Here is a 19,618-nt window from a genome sequence, read left to right as displayed (position 1 = left end):
AGCTATTACTTGTGACTGGATCAGCAGACTTAATCATCTAACTCTTGCTAGTAACTAAGAAGTGATGGAGGGAGAAAGCAAAGCTCTCCCTTTCTTGAACCCCTGGTAAATACTTGTCTTTGATGGGCTTTCCAAAGATAGAACAGAGACTCATGGTGATAGAATCAGGAAATGGTGGTTCTGATTGGGTGTGAGAAGGTGACGAAGACTGAAGCAAGCCTACCTTCATTTAGCCACATTCTGTTTGGGATTCTACAACTGCTGTCTGCTTGTGGCCAAGATATGGACCTTTACCCAAATAACCTTTTTTTTTTTTTTTTTTTTAATAATAAGCACTCACTCCCTAGCTAATTTTCTTGTTCTTACTTGATTTTGTTGCTGCACTTGAAACTTTAGACCATTAGACCATTCTAGAAACTTTATCATCCTTGGCTTCTGTGGCCACAGTATTTTTTTTCCCTCTTGCCGTATCATTTAACATTCTTTCCCTAGTTCTTTCTTCCTCTGTGGCTGTGTGTCTTTTAAATGTTGTTATTTTCCAGTTCTCTCTCTTAAGTTCTCTTTTGCTTCTATTTATACATTTTCCACAGGCAATGTCACCCACTTGCATGGATTGGACCCCTTCCTTAGTGATGTCAACTCCCAATCTATGTCTGTGGCTCCATACTTACATAAAGCTGAGAAAGCAGACAGAGGAAAGAGGACCCTGCCTTCCTATACCTCAATCAGGCAGCAAAAACATTTTGAAACCAAAACAGGTTGCCTTTTATATTAAGGATATGGCAAGAAAGAAGGAAAGCATTCAACTTAAAAGTAAAAAAGGGAGCCCTGCAGGACCTGTGTCAATCATGATAGGTGAAGTTTAGCTACAGTAACAAGCAATCCCAAACACAAATCCAACAACATAGAGTTTATTTCTCTCAGAGAGAATCTGCTGTTGAGGAGCCAACTTGCCAGGTAGTTGTTTTTCTGTATTGGATCACCATTCAAGGTCTCTTCAATTTCATGGAACTTGAATTTCAACACAGGTTGTGAATCTCACCATGGTTGAAGAGGAGAGAGCCACAAAGTTGAGCATAAGCACCCAGAGGGACGAAATTCAGGTCTCTGTTCATTATCCACATTTTGGGCCCTGAGAATTGAATACCATTGGATAGCAGTAATTTATAGCATCAACAATATTTGCCCTTAAATAGAAATTTGACCCTGAACACAGTATTTTTTAATTTTTGTACTCTCAGTACTTGCTTGATGACTGTTTCAGAGTGGGCATCAATATGTGGAATTCAGATATATGTTAGGAGATGATTTAACAAGTCTCTTTGAAAAGCTGTTCAGAGAAGTCTGAATTGGTATCTTACTTTCCTTTTCAAACAAGCAGAAACCAAAAACCTTCTTATGACCTTTCTTCTGGGGCAAAAGATAGAATCATTTTTCAAAAATGTTCTTATGGTATCTAAATATTTGGAGCCCAAGACTTTGAGCTTAAAGTTTGAAGAGAAGGCATTTCTTAGCCTTCTTGTTTATATTTACCTGGATCAAAATCCCTCCCCAGCTTCAAACTTGAAGGGCAGACTGGATGGGGGAAAAAGTTACAAAATATTGTGCTGAAAAAGTCAGGGAGGGCTGGGTGTGGTGGTGCTCATCTGTAATCCCACCAACGAAATTCAGGAGGCTGAGGCAGGAGGATTCCAAGTTCAAGGTCAGCCTCGGCAACTTAGTGAGACCCTGTCTCAGCACCTCTGGGTTCTATTCCTGGTACCCGCCCCCAACCAAAAAAGATAAAAGTCAGGAAGGTAGGTATGTTTGTTTGTCTGTCTGTGTCTTTGTGTGAATGTGTGCTTTGTTTTTTCTTTTGTTCAGGCGATTGAACTCAAGGTCTCACTGAGTTGTTGGTGCCTCATCTTTGCTGAGTCTGGCTTTGAACTTGCGATCCTCCTGTCTTAGCCTCCCAAGCCACTGGGATTATAGGCATGCACCACAGCACCCAGCATGAATGTGTGCTTTTTATGTTTGGTCATGGGTTAGTCACAGTCTTGTTTATTTACAGGCAGACAAATATGACCCCGTGAAGTATGAAATGGGGCATGATAGATCTGAGCTCCAGTTGATAGCCCATTTCTTATATTTTTCATCTTACTTCCATGAGATACTATTTCTAGCCCTGTGATTGGCACTTTCCAACATGCAGATTAAATCTTTAGAAACATAGTGCCACAGAGGTAGTGGTATTACCACAGAATCAATACTGAGTGATTGATGTAGAGGAAATTCAAGTACAAGATTCATTTAGGATTCTCAGGTTCACACACCAAAAGCATTCCATAATGCCTTTCTTTAGAGTAAAGGTTTTGTTCAAATCATAAACACTTACTATGAACAATCCAAGCCAGGGAGATAAGTGCAAAGGAGGAAGCTGTAAAAATCATTTAATATCCCCACTATAAAATGAGCTGAGTTACACAAGGTGAGTTACACATCACTCCAACACATGAATAAAGAGGACAGTGAGCACTGCTCTCCTCTGATTCCCCCTACCTTGCTGCCTCTTCTGTCTCTTGAAACTTCTCCTTGGTGAAAAGTACCAGAGTCAGACCCAGAACCTCCCATCAGCTCCTCTTTAATGATACCTTTAAATGATATCTGGATGCTGATGATAGTCAGGTCTACATAGCAGGTCTCATTTCTGGATAAACTGGTCAGCTTAATTGCAAGGAGTTGGATCTCAGTTGGTTTCTCTTAGCTTTGAAGTTATAAGAATTTCTGACACTTCTAGATATACTGTTCACTGCTAATACTAATTCCTTAATCTTAATGACTTTTAATTTTACCTATCATTTGGTTAGCATGTACTACGTGTTAGGTAGCACATCGTGTTTTATATACATTGTCTTATTCTATCCTCATGTGGGATAGATTTTAAGAAAACCAAACAATCCAAATAACCAGGGCTTAGCTCAATAAGCAACTTGTCCAAATTGATACAGCTGCCAGGTGCAGTGGCACATGCCTGTAATCCCAGTGGCTCTGGAGGCTGAGGCAGGAGGACTGCAAGTGTAAAGTCAGCCTCAGCAATAGCAAATGCACTAAGTAACTCAGTGAGACACTGTCTCTAAATAAAATACAAAATAGGATGGGGATATGGCTCAGTGGTTGAGTGCCCCAAGTTCAGTCCCTGGTAATTACCACCCCCTGAAAAAAACGCAACCAAATTGATACAGCTAGTAGAGGTTAGAGTTAGGATTTGAACTCTGGGGTCTGAGCTCTTTCTGATGTGCTTCATCCATTGGCATCTCAATATGAATTTTAGTATTAGTTTGACAATTTACATGCACACAGAAACACACACACCCAGCTGCTTTGATTGTTATTGCCCTGACTTTATAGATTTTTTTTTTTTGAATGATGGGCACATCATTCCTGATTCTCAGGAACTTTGGACTTGGGCTTGGAACAATGTCATTAGTTTTTGAGGGCTTCCAGCTTGCAAACCACAGAGAGTGGGACTTCTCAGCCTCCATAAATCACTGTAATCCCAGTGGCTCTGGAGGCTGAGGCAGGAGGACTGCAAGTTTAAAGCCAGCCTCAGTCAATCCCTCACAGTACATCTTTCTATATATCCTGTTCTGTTTCTCAGGAGAACACTGACTAATATATTTGGGGAGAACTGACATCTTATACTATTGAGTTTTCCAAACTATTTCCTTCCAATTACCAAAATCTTCTTTAATTTCTATAATAAAATTTCATCATCTTCATTGTGAAGCAGTGGTTTATTCACCACAACTCTAATGGGTTAGGGGCCTTCTGGGCCAGACATAGTGGGGCAAGAACTTACTGCGAGGTGTAATGAAGAAGCTGAAATCAGAAGTGATGAAGGATTCCACTAAGTAAAGTAACAGTTTCAAGAGTTTTACAGTGGGCAGCAATAGTCTGGTGCATAGCATCATAAGTGATAGACAGTAGCCTTGTGCCTAGCATCAGGGATGCCAGGGATCTGCAGAGTGATGCTGTGCTGCAGCCTACCATGTGACCATTATTCAGCAGCAATTGTTCATGAGGTCCTCCTCATGTGACTATTACTAAAGCATGATGCTGTCATCTTTAAATGTGAAAAGCTGAACCCAGGCCAAGTTCACCTTCTAGGCCCTCCCTCTTTTCCTCTCTTCCATTTCTGGAAACTTCTCCAGCCTGCTAGCATGCCTTTTCAGCACCTTCACAATTAGTCAGAACCTCCTCTTGCCATCCACATCTAGACCTGCCTTATCCTATACTTCTCCACAGTACCATAAAAGAACCTCAAATCCTCCTCCTTCCCATTTCCCTCCTTTATTCTTACTTAGAATATTTAGGTGTTCGGAAGAAGTGGATAGAGGATTCAGTCCATATCAATAACTAGGTAAGTATTTCTCAAATTAGGGGTGAAACATATAATCCTAGAGGTTTGAGAGGTCTATGGGAATTATATAATGATTGTTGATATCTATTGAGCACTTACTATGTGTCAGGTGCTATTTGGAAAGTTTTACTCATTGCCTTCACTATAAGCCTATAAAGCAGATGCCCCAATCTCCATTTAACAGATTAGTAAACTGAGCAACGTGTCCTTATCCCTATCAAACAGCTGAGCAAGAAATAATGATTTATTGGCCCAATATTGGACAGTTAATAAATGATAGTGTAAGGAACCCTATCCAGGCAGGCTGTGTCTAGAGTTAATGCTTTCAATTACTTTGTCATGCTGTCATTTGAGGCTTGATTGGAGATAGATGGTTCAAGGTGATCTCGTGCATATATCTGGCAGTTACTGGAAGATGTGATATGGGACCTCCTCCTCCAAGTGGTCTTTCCAGCAGGCTATTTCAGATTTTTATATGGCAGCTGGATTCCAAGAGGGTAAATGTTATGTGGAAAAGTATCTTGATGCAATGGCAGCCTCTAACTGTACCACCAGTCTGGCTGTCCCAAAGGCCACAGAACAGATAGGTACATAGACCTAATTAAGATGCTTGAATCATATTATCTATACAGCAATTTTAAAACATGCCTTCACATTATTTGGCATTGTTCCCATTGAGAAGTAGGACTATATTCCCTTTCCTTGAGTCTGGGCTGGCCTTAGTGGCTTGCTTTGTAGCCAACAGAATACAATGAAAAGTAATGCTGAATTTCCAAGGATAGGTCAGAAAAGTCCATGAGCCTGGTTCTTTTCAGACTCTGGGGAGAAGCCAGTTGTCAGGTAAGAAATTTGCCATGCTAAAGGGGCTATGTGAAAGAACTTTGTATTTCCAGCCAGTTCATATGTCAGACACATGAGTGAGCCTTTGTATATGTCCAGCCCAGTTGAACCTCAGTTAATGTCTGATTGCCACTATATGAGAGACTTCAGTAAAGAACTGCCCAAACAAGCCCTTCCCAGATTTCTGAGCACAAAATCATGAGCAAAATAAACTGGTTATTTAATCTGCAAAATGTTGTTGTAATATGTTCAGAGCAGTAATAGAAATCAGAACAGTTCACCAACCAGTGTGTAAGAAGAAGTGCAGATTAACAAATTTAGGACAGGCTGCAAGGACTATAATACCTAAATTATGTTTTATGCAGAGATCATATGTCTTGTCCTTCTCTGGTCTTCCAGCAAGCTGGGTTTTTGTTTCTGGAGAGTCAGAGAGTGGGCAAGGAGGTTCAGCAGATTGAAGGGCCTGGACCCAACATACATCTGTCCTGTGGAAGAGATGAGCAAGTGTGTCTGGCCATAACTGTAGCTGACCATTAGCTCAACTGTTTCTCTGCCTTTTTTTTTTTTTTTTTTTTGGTACTCACTAGCACTTAACTACTGAGCCACATCCCCAACCCTTTTTATATTTTATTTAGAGACACGATCTCACTGAGCTGCTTAGTGAGACTTGAGCTTAGCCTCACTTTTGCTGAGGCTGGCTTTGAACTCGGGATCCTCCTGTCTCAGCCTCCCAAGCCACTAGGATTACAGGTGTGCGTCACCGTGCCTGACAGTCTGTGCCTTCTTAATAATTAAAGACCACTCACCTTTCTACCCCTTTCTGTAAAGCAGCACTCTCATCTGCTCCATTCTTTTTATCTATGCTCAACACATATTCATTTATTCTAGGTAAAACATCTCATAAATGACTTGCTTCTACATTTTAGTTTTCTCACTGCTTTACAACAGAATGGAATATTCTTAAATTATGCAACAAAGGCATTAGAGTAAGCACATGCTTATCAGATAAGGTTCATGATGTCTCATTTATTGGTCAAAGCAAGTCATGTAAGTTGACAGTTAATGTGGAAATGGACTACACAAGGGAGTTGATAACAGCAGGTGGAATTCATTAATTCATCGGGAATTACTATTGTTAACAATCTACTATTAACACATGGCTAGGCAATGGTTGTTCCAAGGATCAAATTTTCAGCAATCTGTCTCTGGACTCCACACCCTAACCCGAAGTCCTACAGGCTGCTGGGAATGAGTTCTCACAGAGAAGCTTTTTCAAGCCTTACTCTCCAGGCCCCAACCCAAGTCCAATGAATCAGAATCTCTTAGGCATACGGGGTATTTTTAGGTTGGATGAGGTGATAATCTCAGGTACCTGAGACAAAAATAACAGCAGAAGATCCAGTAAACATGGAGGGGGATTTCAAAGACAAAGAGTTCTTGTACTCAAAAAGCCATCCTTTTCTATAAAGTGCATTCATAATTATCATTATTACATAATGGAAGTGAAATTTTTAAAATTTGCTTCGCATGGTTTAGAGCAGTTCTCAAACTTTAGTGTGCATCAGTTTTACCTCAAGCATTTGTTAAAATACAGTGACTGAATTAGCCTACATACTTCAGATCATCTCTAGATTATACATAATACCAAATATGTGTAAATAGTTGTTATGCTGTATTGTTAAGGAAATGACAAGAATAAAAGTCTATATACATGCTCAGTGCAGATGCATCTCTTTCCAAAAAAAATTTTTTTTTCTGAGGTTGGTTGAATCTACAGATTCAGAACCCCAGATAGAGGCTGGCTGTATTGCACCTACATATTTATAGCACATCTACTACACATATGGGCTGGGAGCATAGTGGATAAGGATGGGATTTAGATCTACATTACACTTTAGCAGATTTATTGTCTAAGTGGATTTATTCTTTAAGACAGGGTGCCTAAGTATCATTAGAAGCGATCTTCTCTTTCCCTGTAAGAGATAAGGCAAAGCTCCAAGGAGCAGGAGACCCTTTGAAACAGGCCTTGAAGTTGCCTAGGAGTCGTGGAAATCACAGAGAATCACAGAATTCTTTCTGTCCTGGCATGGAGAGAAGGAAAAATCACAATCAACCACCCAAAAAAGGTCTGTGACATTCTTGCCTCAGGCTCCAGCATTGGCAATCCTCAAGCAGCCCGCTGTCGTCAGACCAGGGAAGAGCGTTCTTCGCCTCAAGGTCTCTGGGCTCAAGCCCTCCTAGGGAACGGGTAGAACCGGCCTTGCCTTCTCTAGGGAGCACTCGGCAGTTGCCTCAGCGCCCTGCTGTCTGGCCGCGGTGGGCGCTGACCCGAAGAAGGGCGCGGCTCGGGCGCTTCATTTCCCAAAGGCCTAAGCTGGGCGCTGTGACCTCACCAGGCTCCGAGTGGCCAGTGCCAGGAGCGTGAGGCCGCACGCTGGGGCACCGCTCAAAAGGCTTCCACATTTAGGGTGGTGGTGGGGTGGCCCAGGCGGCAGTTGCACAACCGGCTGGCAAGGGGCCCCAACTCTTTTTCCATGCGGTGGGTTTAAACGTGGCGGCTGCCAGCACACAGTGCAAGCCCGCCTTCTTCCACCTCCACGCACCGAGAAGGTAGGGACGCGTGTGCGCATTCCCCGGGGCCCCCCCACCCAGCATGGCTTGCGAGCCCGCGCTGCGCCTGCGCGGCCCCGCCCACGTCCTGCCCCTTTCGCTTCGTCCCGCCCTGTTACCCCCTGTACCACCACTAGGGGTAGCGGCGGCGGCTGCGGCCTGAGAGCGCGGCTGCTTTGAGGGCGCCGGAGCCGCTCAGAGTCGGGACAAGGGAAGGCAAGGGGGTGGGAAAGCCGCCGGGAGAGGAGGGCGGTGCCCGAGGAGGGCGGCGCGTGGCTGACTCATCCCTCTGGAAGAGCAGACTGACAGACACACTAGCCGAGCCCGCCCGCGCCGCTCCTCCTCAGCCGGGAGGCGCCCGCCCGCACCACCCGCCCGCCCTCTCCGGGAGCTCTCCGGGCCCGGCCGCCTCGGAGAAAGTTTTTCTCTTCGGAGAGGCCGGAACCGTCGCGTGCCTTTTGGAAGGAACGGGGGGACGGAAAGGGAGGCGACCGCCGCGCGGGCCCGCGGAGTGCATGGTGCCCGGCGCCTCGGCTGCCTGTCAGGAGGACCTCGGGGCGGGGTCGGGCTGAGCCAGCTCCCTGCTCTCGACCCAGCCTTGTCAGAAGTCGCCCTCCGGGACTGCCGCGGGGGTCCCCGCTCCTCAGCCCGCCATGTCCCGGTTGCTGCCGCTGCTGAGGAGCCGGACCGCGCGCAGCTTGAGGCCGGGCCCCGCAGCCGCCACCGCGCCCCGCCCGCCGTCCTGGTGCTGCTGCGGGCGGGGGCTGCTGGCGCTCGCGGCCCCCGGAGGCCCCCGGAGGTTGGGCACCCACCCCAAGAAGGAGCCCATCGAGGCGCTGAACACAGCGCAGGGCGCGCGCGACTTCATCTATAGCCTGCACTCCACCGAGAGGAGCTGCCTGCTCAAGGAGCTGCACCGCTTCGAGTCCATTGCCATCGCCCAAGGTAAGGGGGCGCTTGGGGGACGGGCCTGGGCCGGGCACCCTCCCTCCTCGGGCCCCCCCTGGGAGCCCATCCCTGCCTGCCAACCTGGCCCGCCTGGCCTCGCGCCTGGGATGGCCGAGTGGGGGGGCACTTTCCACCTCCCCAGTGTCCCCAAGGCAGGTAAGACGCGCGCGGATGGTGCCAGGCAGCTGGGGCCAAGTCTGACTGGTTTCTCCCAAGCCTCAGAATCTAGAGCTTCAGCCTAGAATGCCAGCCCACACCATTGGGATTTTGTTTTGATTTGCCCTGTGCCACCCCTCCCCAGCCCTCCTGCCTAAGGCCCTTGCTGCCTTCTTGGCGAACGTGCACCTTATGCAGGTGGCATGCCCTGCCTGCCCGAGAAAGTGCTGCAAAAGACAGGCAGGAAGAAACTTTGCTAAACGGTTAGCAAAGAAGATGTATGGGCTCTCCCCCTACCCCCAAAAGGGGTGTAGCTTCCCAAGGCAGTGATGCTCTCAGCTGCTTGTTTCCACATGCATCTGGTTGTATTAATCAATGTCAGCAGACGAAGGAAACATGTTTCTGGGAAATGGAAAGAATGGATCAAATCAGCAACTGCAGTTGAATTAGAATCCCTGGGAGGTTCAAGTTTAACTCTGGGTTTTGTTTCGCCAGAGTTCAAATGACATAAATAAGGTATTTAGGAGGGGGAGAAAATCTGAAGTTCTACAATAAAAAGCAGATTTTTGCTTTAAAATATTTTGGAAGGGTGAAAGCAAAGCTATTTTTAAGCAGACATGTTAAAATAGGATATTTTTAAAACAAGTGCAGCAGTGGTAGGTCAGAATTTGAGTCTAGGTGAAAAGGCTAAAAGTTTAGAAAAGCTAAAAGCTGAGAAAGTACCAAAGGGTCAAAATGGATTGAGACTTAAAATACTTTGGCCACTTGAATACTCTTATGTATACAGCAGCTTGCTGTTATTTTCTGTTACATTCTGATGTGTTTGAAAGCTTTTAGAAGTTCTTTAAAAAACTTTTTTATGTGATAGGCATATAAACATTCCATAGATTCTTAAGTTTAGAGCACATTGAATTGGAACATGGCATTTGATTTGCTAGAGGTACTTCCAAGTGTATCCTCGGCTGATGTGCATGACTTATCTTTACTACTACAGAAACTTTTTATTGTACCTTTTAACCACTTTTTTTTTGCAGGGGGAGGGGCTTAGTTTGTGGAATTGTGGACCCATGTAAAGTATCCGATGATAGGCAAGACTATTTGAACACACATTTTGCCTTTTCTTTCTTTTTTTTTTTGAAAGGTCAAGTATTTTATTTTTAAAATTTTTAAAATTCTAATTTGTTATTATGACAGCAGAATGCATTACAATTCATAGTACACACATAGAACACAACTTTTCATATCTATGGTTGCACACAAAGTAGAGTCACACCATTTGTGTCTTCATACATGTACTTAGGGTATTTATGTCCATCTCATTACACTGACCTTCCTTCCCTCATTCCCCCTCCCGTCCTCTCCCTCACCTTTGCTCTATCTAGAGTTTGTCTAATCCTCCCATGCCCCCAACCCCAACCAGCCCCATTATGAATCACATGCATATATCAGAGAAAACATTCATCATTTTGCCTTTTCTAAGAAATTTCTTGGAAATTCTGCATTGTCAATATGTTGCTGAATTGAAATGCCCTGTGAATATAATCTTTTGATAGTTATTAAAAAGCATATCCCACAATATGACTGGTTACATTTTTATCTTATTATTGTTTTTGCACATGCTTGCATTCTACATTTTCATAGGCATTCTACATTTTCCAGTGAAGATAATATTTTAAGATTTAACATAGTATGAAATATTCTAGAAAGAATCCCCAAACTTCAGTCAGTGGAGACCATTAGCATAAATTAGACTGTGTGTAGTTATATGGGAAAAAATTGGTAATTCAAATTGTTTTTGTTCAGGAGAAACAAGCAACTTCATAGGAAACAATGTAGTGGCCTAATGCTCTTCTTCTGTTTAGAAGCTGAAGAACTTCAAAAGTTAAATCGGCTATTTTCCCTTATGTTACTGACTAAATTATTACCTTTTGAATTAAGTGACACTTAGAGATGTGGCTGCTTTAGTTTTTAGTGCAGTCTTGGTGTTCACTTATTATTTTCAGTATCAAGACATATAGTAATTATGGAGATAAGTAGAATCATCATTTAGTAAATTACCTTATTCATTAATTATGTAAGGTTAAAAGGATTTTACTGTGTTGGGAATGCATATCATTCATTTTATTGCTGAAATCAACATATTTTTTTTCTCCAGCAGACAAAAATTCCCATATTTCTTTTGTTTTTGCTTTTTGAATAATGTTTTTAAATGCCCAACTAATATACTAAATGTATGTGTAGTAAGTACATTTTCTAATGAAATACACTATTTGTTAAAAGGACTGTTTTTTATCATAGGAAATTTTTATGTCCTTGGAAAAGGTGCTTGTGTGATCTAATGAAGTGTTTTGACTTAGGTATGGAAAAAGAAAAAATCATCTATGCTGTGACATGGTCAATAAAATCTGCAATTTGGTACATTTACTCTTATCTTTTTACATGTTTATCAGTAAGCATTTGGTATAGTTGGTGACAAAATAAAGCTTTAGAATCAATTTGTAGTATATAAGGTAGACTCTGTGGGATGTCTTATAGTTAAATAGGATATTGTGATTTTCAAATTACAGACTGATTCTCTTCCCAATTAAAACAAAAAGTGTATGTTGCCCTCTTACTTTACCTGTTCAACTTAATTTCTTTCCTTCCAGAAACAGGCCATATTCTGCTGAACGTCCTTGGTTCATTGTTACTACAAGTAGGACTGTCAAACTAAGATTTTCAGAGCTGCCTTTCAATATTAACCAAGATTTTTAAAACACATTTCCTAATTTTTGTAATTAATAGTTCAAAAATTTAAAAAACGATTAAAATACAACATTTTGGTTCTGAAAAATGGTAGTGCACATTGTATTAATAGTTATCCATTGCTGTGTAACAAATTATCCCTAAACACAACAGCTTAAAACAAGCATGTATCATCTCACAATTTCTGATGTTAAGGAATTCTAGAGCAGCTTGGTTGGGTATTTCTGGCTCCTAATCTCTCATGAAATTGAAATATAGCTTTCTACTGGGGCTGTATCATATGAAGTCTTGACTAGGGCTGGAGGATCCATTTCGAAGCAAATCTACATGGCTATTGGCTGAAAGTGTCAGCTCTTTGCTCGTGGGCCTTTCTACAGGGATATCTGAGTATTTTCTAGCCATGGCTGCTGTTTATCTAGAATAAGTGAGAGAGATCCTAAGCTGGGAATTATCTTTTTTAACACAGTCTTAGAAGTAACAAAGCTTCTCTTTCACTGTGGCACATTGTGGGAAGGTACTGCACAGTGTGTGAATGCCAAAGGGGTGGGAATCCTTAGGGGCTGACTTGGACATTGGCTCCCACAGTTACATGAGATTTGTAATTAATGCTTACCTAGAGTTTCCCAGAGAGACAAGAGTTGCTGATTGGGGTGATACAATGAGAGATACGATTTGAAAGAAGTCTCTTAGAGAATATTTTTGTTAGGTGTGCACTAAGATGTCTTAATAAAGATTATTTTTACATATAGCAAATAAAAGATGTATTGAAGTGAATAGAGCAGTTTTTCCACCAATAATAGAGTTAGATTTTTTTTTTGTTTCTCTGTGTAAGTCGTAATTTTGTACTTAATTTTTTTTATTATGTCTGTATCCATATACATTAATCATAGAATTCTGAACTTCAATCTTATAGTTCCCATTTCTTGTGATTGTCTATTTAAAGATGGGATGGGAAACTTTATAACTTAAATTTTTCATGGAGTTCTGATCCATTAGGAATGTTGACCCTTTAACAGTGGTGTTGTTATTTTTTCCGCCAGGATTATGTGAGAAAGAAGCAATTCTTTTAATCTGTTAGCCTGTGTAATGGATTGGGCATTATCTTGACTTTTGCTCAAAGAGAAAAATATATCATAGTCCAAATTGAGATATATGAATGAAGATATTTTAGTATTTTCATTGAGACAATACAAGAGGAATAAAGGAGATATAGCCCCAACTAGGCCTACCAAGAGGGGAAGAATCAGGATGGGCTGGTCAGAGGATCCAAGATGGATTTACCACATATGGCTGGGCTCAGTTGGTACTGTGGACCCAAGCAGATGTGGTCTCACCAGCATGACAATCTCAGAATAGCTGTTAACACTTTGATGATATGTCTGGACTCCAACAGAAAATGTTCTAAGAGGGCTAGGTAGAAGCTTTAAGACTTTGTATTAGTTTCCTGTTGCTGCTATAACAAATCACAAATTTAGTAGCTTAAAACAATGCAAACTATTCTCTTATGGTTTTGGCTGCCCAGAGTCCAAAATACGGCCCAAAGGACTAAAACCAGTGTCAGCAAGGTTGTGTTCTTCTGGATGATTCAGAAAGAATCTGTGCTTTTTGTCTTCCAGCTTTTAGCACTTCTTGGTTCCTGGCCATATCATTTGAATCTCTGCTTCAGCTGTTGCTTTATCTTCTTTCTCATTGACCTCTTTGCTTCCCTCTTACAAGGAATCTTATGATGGCATTTAGTGCTCAACTGGATAATCAAGGGAACTCTGAAAATCTTTAATCACGCCTGGAAAGTCTCTTTGCTATATAAGGTAACATTCACAGGTTGGGGAATTAGTATGTGCACATCTTTGGGATCCATTATTCAGCTTATCACAGATTTGTTATGGCCCAGTCTTGGAAGTCCCCAGAATGTCATTTCTGCTACATGCTATTAGTCAAGAAAGTCACTAAGGCCAGTCCAGGTTCAAGGGAAGGGAAATTAGGAGATGTGGCGTTTCATGTAGGTAATCATAGTTTGTTCCATTTTATCAGTACAATAAAAATAATTTCTGTTGGAAATTTTCTATTATATTTTATTAATGCAGGTCATTAAGATTTTTTTTTATTATTTTTTAGGATAATGGCCCTCAATTTGAACATTTGTTCCTGTACTGGGTCCTAGTGCAGTGATTCCTTATGGTTATTGAGATGTATAGCGATCTTTCTTCTATGTCAGGATTTCTTACCTTCAGCAATATGGATATTTTGGACTGTGATTCTTTGTTGTGGGGGTTATCCCCCACACAGAATATTTAGCAACATCCCTATCCTGCTTGCTAAATGCTGGTAGCACCCTTTCACCCTTTCCATCTAGTGCTAACCAAAAATATCTCCAGACAAAGCCAAATGTCCCTTGGAGGGGACAGGAATGTGGCCTATTGGGGAAGAGGTTTAACATAATCACCCTGGTTGAGAGCCATTGCTCTATATGAAATATTATAAGCTGTTTCTTTAGTTGCTCTTCCCTGTCTCCTCTTTTGTTATGTATCAGTTTGCTATTATCAGTATATTGTCTTTGCTTCTAGCTCATTGCTTTATTGGACATATATTTATCTCTGGATAAAGACAGATAATTCTTTGCCTGTCTACTGGACTTCTCACCTCTCTAGTGAATAAATGAATTTTGTGATGACTATTTTCCTTCACTTCTTTACTAAATTCTGAATATTAGAATCTTAGAAAATGTGGCTTTCAGATAAGCCAAACACTGCTTTAGTTTAATTTACCAAAGTAATTAATTTTGTGTTTTCCGCCGCAGTAGTCACTTATTACTTGTTTGTTCTAGCAGTTATGACAAGTTTTTTTTTTAAACAAATTTGTGGCTAAGAAAGTTGAAATAATGTGAAGTCAGTAATTTATAAGGTTATCCAGAGATCTCATGGAACTAAAAGATAATAGATGACCCTGAATGTTGAGGATGATGTGATAATGAACCATTATTAGTAGGCATTGTTTTAGTTTTTCTAAAAATGATGATTTGTTTGCATAACTACACTGTTGTTTGGTTTTCTTTGTTATGTCCGTGTATAAAATAACTGGAACAACTGGGGACTAAATCCCTGAGTGCAGATTTTATTAGCATCTTGATCATGTCAGCTGAATTAATTAATATGTAGCTTTATAGGATTCTAACCTTGTCTTTGATTCTTAAGTTTATGTCTGCTTTAAGTTATTGAGAATGATCAAGTAAAACAAGTAGTTACATGTTAAAATTACCTCAAAGGATCTGATTAATAAGAAATTCTTATAGACACAAGATTTTTATAGGGAAACTCTGAAATATGTATTTAGATGGCTTTTGATGGCAATATATTTGAACATATTGCACTTTTTCTCTGCCTTAATTAAAGGATTTTGAGAATGAGCACAATCTCGCCTGTACCAGATGTCAAAATCCTTATATACTGTATTTTAATGCAGTAATTTCCTTTGGGGCTACTTCTGTTTGTAGACATACTAGTCATTATACCAAATGCCTCCTGAACACTGCTGTTTCACTTGGCTTGCTTTTTAGATTCTATCAGAGTGATAGTGAAATGTGTTGGGTTTAGTTTGTGTGTGAGTGTGTGTGTGTGTGTGTGTGTGTGTGTGTGTGTGTGTTGCGCGTGCACGAGTGCCTCTTGCCCCCATCATTCTCATTGCTTTCAGACTATTTTCTATTCTCATTCATTCCTTGTGGTTGTGGTAAACTCTCTTTTCTGCTGTGTAAGGAGGTCTGCTTCCTGGCATTCTGTTACTGTTTCTAATGTATGCCCTTCTGCTATTTGTCACTCTTCATAGTGTTTTTAATTTTCTTTTTCTTTTGTTTTCTTTCTTGCTTTTTCAAAAACATTATTTCTCTTCACCCTCCACTTCTTAGTAGGGTCTAATCTTGAAAGACACTTCAAGGACCATTACTTCTTTGTCTTTCCAGCGAACTGTGGCATCTATTACATTGTTATCGATCTTCAGTTCTTACAGTGAAGATATTCCTTGTATATTTGCTAATATCTGGATTATGGATGTTCAAAGTGTTATTGTTCTAAGCATCTAAAAGGTAGTTGACTGAGGCTGCTATTTATGAATTAAAATTTTAGGGGAATTTTAGTGTTTTAGTCAGCTTTTTCACCACTGTGACCAGAAGACCTGAACAAGACCAATTTTAGAGGAGGAAAAGTTTATTTAGTTTCAGAGGTCTCAGGCTGTAGGTGACCAACTCCATTGCTCTGGGTTGGAGATGGGGCAGATCATCAGGGCAGAAGGGTGTGGTGGGGTAAAGAGCTTAGGACATGACAACAAGGAAGCAGAAGAGCTCTGCTACCCTGGACAAAATGTAGGACCCAAGGGCATGCCCCCCTTTACCTGTCTCCTCCAGCCACACTCTACCTGCCTGTAGTTATCACTCAGTTAATCCATTTAGCTGGTTTAATGCAGTGATTAGGTTTAGGCTTTTGTATTCCCTTTTTGATATGCCCAGTCTCAAATTCTTTTCTGCATATCATACAATATGCTCTGTTTTGGATATTTTCCTCCTAAATCTGGTAATATGTGTTCTTCCATTAGCCATTAAAATAACACAATTAATTAAGCTTCTGTTTCAGTGCTATCCAGGTCATGCTGATGTTTGTAATTTTTATTTAATTATCTAATTTTATAGAAATCATGGTCACAATTTTGGAAGATAAAGCAGTACTATTTTAATACATAGCAACAGTCTACAACCAAAGTCAGAGACTTTGTTAATGTTAATTATTGATAATGTTCATTATTATAATGTACTTAATTATTACTTAAGTAATATTAGTAGGAGTGATGTAACATTATTAGGAGTGATGTTCTATAACTGTGTGCCGCAGTCTTGGCTGGGCACAGAATCACGAGCCACCACACAGCTTTGTAGATTCAAACAGCAATTCTTTATTCCCGAACTCACACCGGCCTCCACACACGTTCTGGGGCAATCCCAGTTCTGCTGCCACCCAATTCACCTACTACAGGAGGCTTTTTCCCCAAAATGCTCTCTGAATCTCACAACAGGAGCTCAGGTAGCAGGAACGCCCTATTTCCAGCGAACTTCCCTAAAACCCAAGGTCTTAAACTGGGAACGCCCTAAACCCAAGGACCGGGATACTATACTTCCTCAAACTGCAGGATACACCCTAATCCTGGATCCACCCTCGTCCTTGAGTAGGGTCATCTTTCTCAAACACACATGCAAGGTCACAACAAATTTAACATGGGGTACGCTGGCAAGGAAATCAATGCGTCATTCCTACTTGGTAATGGCCCTCAGCAACTGTGAACTGTCAGTTATTGTTATTGACATTAGTGGCTAAGGAGGGAAGAAAAGATCAGTGGTTCCAACTAAGGAAGGGAGATAATCTATTATAGATCCATTTAATACTAGAAAAAGTATTGATTTTAGCCCCGATTTTGGGGGCTGTTATATGGGTTGTATACTTTTTCCTCAACCTTCTTTACCTATTACTAAAAAGAAACTTTTTGTATCCCACAGAAAGATTTTTTTGGATGTAGATTCTTAGCACTGAAGCAGCCCCTGGAAACTGGATGGCTGGTCCAGTTTCTGTCCCCTAAGGGTGACAACATTTTTGCCCTTCTTTTGCAGATTACAGATTTTGATTCATCAGAGAAATTGAGAAAAGGAACGAGGTAGCATTTCATGTCTTTCTGTGCAGCTGCCATTTCCTTCCTCTAGGTCTCGCTAAGATGGACATTTTCTTAAGGCCTTTTTTTTTTTTTTTTAAATCTTTCTTTGTGTATCTGGTAAGATTTGGGGTAAAAACCTGCAAGAAGTTATGGACACCTCTAATTAAGTGTTTTCTAGTGGCTACATTAGCCCTCTGACTTATCCTGTTCTACTGTTTAGCTGCATTCTTCTTATGGTGCAGTATAGTTGCATCTATCCCAGGAAAGCAATGCTAATATCTCTTCTGTCCTTGCAGGTACCTACCTCTCTTTTGATTGAGGGCGAGTTGTTTTCTCTTGACTTCTATTCTCTTATGGGTTCAAAATGTCTTGAATTTGAATTGAATTTGACTTTGTTTTATAGTAAAGGTTGTATACTGATCCTTGTAGCTCTCCACATCTCAGTGGAAACTTGGTTTCACAAAGTTTAATGTGCATACATAGTCTGGGAATCTTATAGAAATGCAAATTGTTTCATTAGGTTTGAGGGGAACCTGAGATTCTATATTTCTAATAAGTTCCCAAGGATTTCAGTGCTAGAGGTCCCTGGACCATATTTTTGAGTAGCAGTGTTATAAAAGGTTATTTTTTTTGGGGGGGGGACGATGGGAGAGAATTGCAGTAATATGCATCTTAAACTCAGGCTTCCTTGAGTTGAGGAAGGAAATATGTAAACAAACATGATTTTAATAATATAAGATGTGGTATATTTTGTGAACTGGTACAATTTTTGTGTATGAGGAAGATTATGATTTAGAAATATTATCCTAGAAATTTTTTTCTTGCACACAAAGAGGCTTGTTAAAAATATTAGAAAAAGGTGAATTGTTATTATTTTATAGCTATACATAATTATCTTTGAAAAATAAATGCTGTGTAACAAATGTCCGGTCATTTGACACATAACAGTGTTTTAGTTAATGAGTCTATTAGTCAGCTTTGGGTTACTACAACACAATACCGGAAGCAGCTAATTTCATGAAGGGAAAAAGATTTTTATTTAGATCACAGTTTTGGAGGCTGAAAGTCCAAATAGCACAGCTCAGGATCGGCAGCCTCCTCTTGGCTGCATCACTGCATGGTGCAGATAGTGATGGTGGGAGTGCATGTCAGAGTGAGTAATCACATCATGGTGGAGGTGCATTTGTATGGAAGAGCTTATGTCTTCAAACAGGGAGTCAGCAAGAGAGAGACTGGAGTCCCATAATCTCTTCTGGGGGCATACCCTCAGTGAACTAAGGACTTTCACAAGACCTCACCTTGCAAAAGTTCCATCACCTCACAATAGCACCACCCTGGGACCAATCCTCTAATTATAGTGGACCTTTGGGGTCACTGAGACCATATCCATTCCATAGCATTGATGAACTTAATGGTGATCTTTGGATGTAAGATTATGTTGCCTGGTGACATCATAACTCTTTGTTTAAATACACTTCACGTCTTTTGCATAACAATATCTCCTAACAATGCTTTTTGAAGATGTAACTCTCTGAAGTAATGTGTGACTGTATTCCTTTTTGTACATCACTTTTCCTTCCCATTATGACCTAGAACATATTCTCCAGTGAAGTCTTATTTCTTTAGTAAACCATGCCCCAGTCGTACTTTTTTTTCCAGGTTATTCTCTTTTGTGCTTTCCCTACTTTTTAGTATTTTTAAAATTTTGAAACAATTTCAACCTCACAGAAAACTTCCTAGTAAACTTTTTTTTTCCCTTTTCTGAATTGTTAGAAAATAAATTTTGACTCAGTTCTTTGGGAAGCAGTCTCTGAGACAAAGGCTGATTTATAAGAAACTTATTGGGTAATGCTCTTGGAATCCTCACTTTAGGAAGGGAAAGGAAGGAAACAAATTTGGGCAGGGGTAGAAATTCAGTTATTCTGGTTTGGATGTGAGGTGTACCCCAGAAGTTCCTGTGTTAATGCAGGGATGGTCATAGATGAAATGATTAAATTATGGGAGCTGTAACCTCATCAGTTCATCCTAGTTTGAATGGATTAATTGGGTCGAATTGCAGGCAGGTGGGGCAGGCAGGAAGGCGGGGCATGCTGGAGGAGGTGGGTCACTTCTTCCAGGTGTGCCATGGAAGGGTTTGTTTTTCCTGTGGCCACTTTTCCTTTTTCTCTCTGCTTTCCTACTGTACTATGGGCTGAATATCTCTCCTCCTCCAGGCCCTTCAACCGTGATGCTCAA

At 41.0% G+C, this 19,618-nt stretch overlaps 1 protein-coding gene and 1 long non-coding RNA gene across 4 annotated transcripts in view; one reads left to right on the top strand and one right to left on the bottom strand.

Annotated features, from left to right (window-relative positions):
• Window positions 1-895: 895 nt before the first annotated feature.
• Window positions 896-7,887, bottom strand: LOC308633794. 2 transcript variants are annotated; one of them, XR_014018866.1, is made up of 3 exons: window positions 7,383-7,887; window positions 5,585-5,724; window positions 896-1,132 (listed from the first exon to the last, which is right to left on the bottom strand). It is a non-coding gene; the product is annotated as an uncharacterized lncRNA (long non-coding RNA). The 2 variants fall into 2 exon arrangements; XR_014018867.1 differs by lacking the exon at window positions 896-1,132 and adding an exon at window positions 3,413-4,881 and having other exon boundaries at window positions 7,383-7,520.
• A 177-nt stretch (window positions 7,888-8,064) lies between these two features.
• The window catches only part of TMEM65 (transmembrane protein 65), a 49,698-nt gene continuing 38,144 nt past the window's right edge, over window positions 8,065-19,618 (top strand). For both annotated transcript variants that reach the window (XM_081266875.1, XM_081266874.1), the window contains exon 1: window positions 8,065-8,794. In XM_081266875.1, the coding sequence (XP_081123001.1) occupies window positions 8,503-8,794 (292 nt within the window). In that variant the 5' untranslated portion in view covers window positions 8,065-8,502. The remainder of the gene's footprint in view (window positions 8,795-19,618) is intronic.

The sequence above is a fragment of the Spermophilus citellus genome (assembly GCF_964194105.1).
Source record: "Spermophilus citellus genome assembly, chromosome: 14".
In the NCBI taxonomy this organism is placed as follows: Eukaryota; Metazoa; Chordata; class Mammalia; order Rodentia; family Sciuridae; genus Spermophilus; species Spermophilus citellus.
The sequence above is the reverse complement of the archived record's forward strand: the minus strand, read 5'-3'. Positions and strand labels throughout refer to the sequence as shown.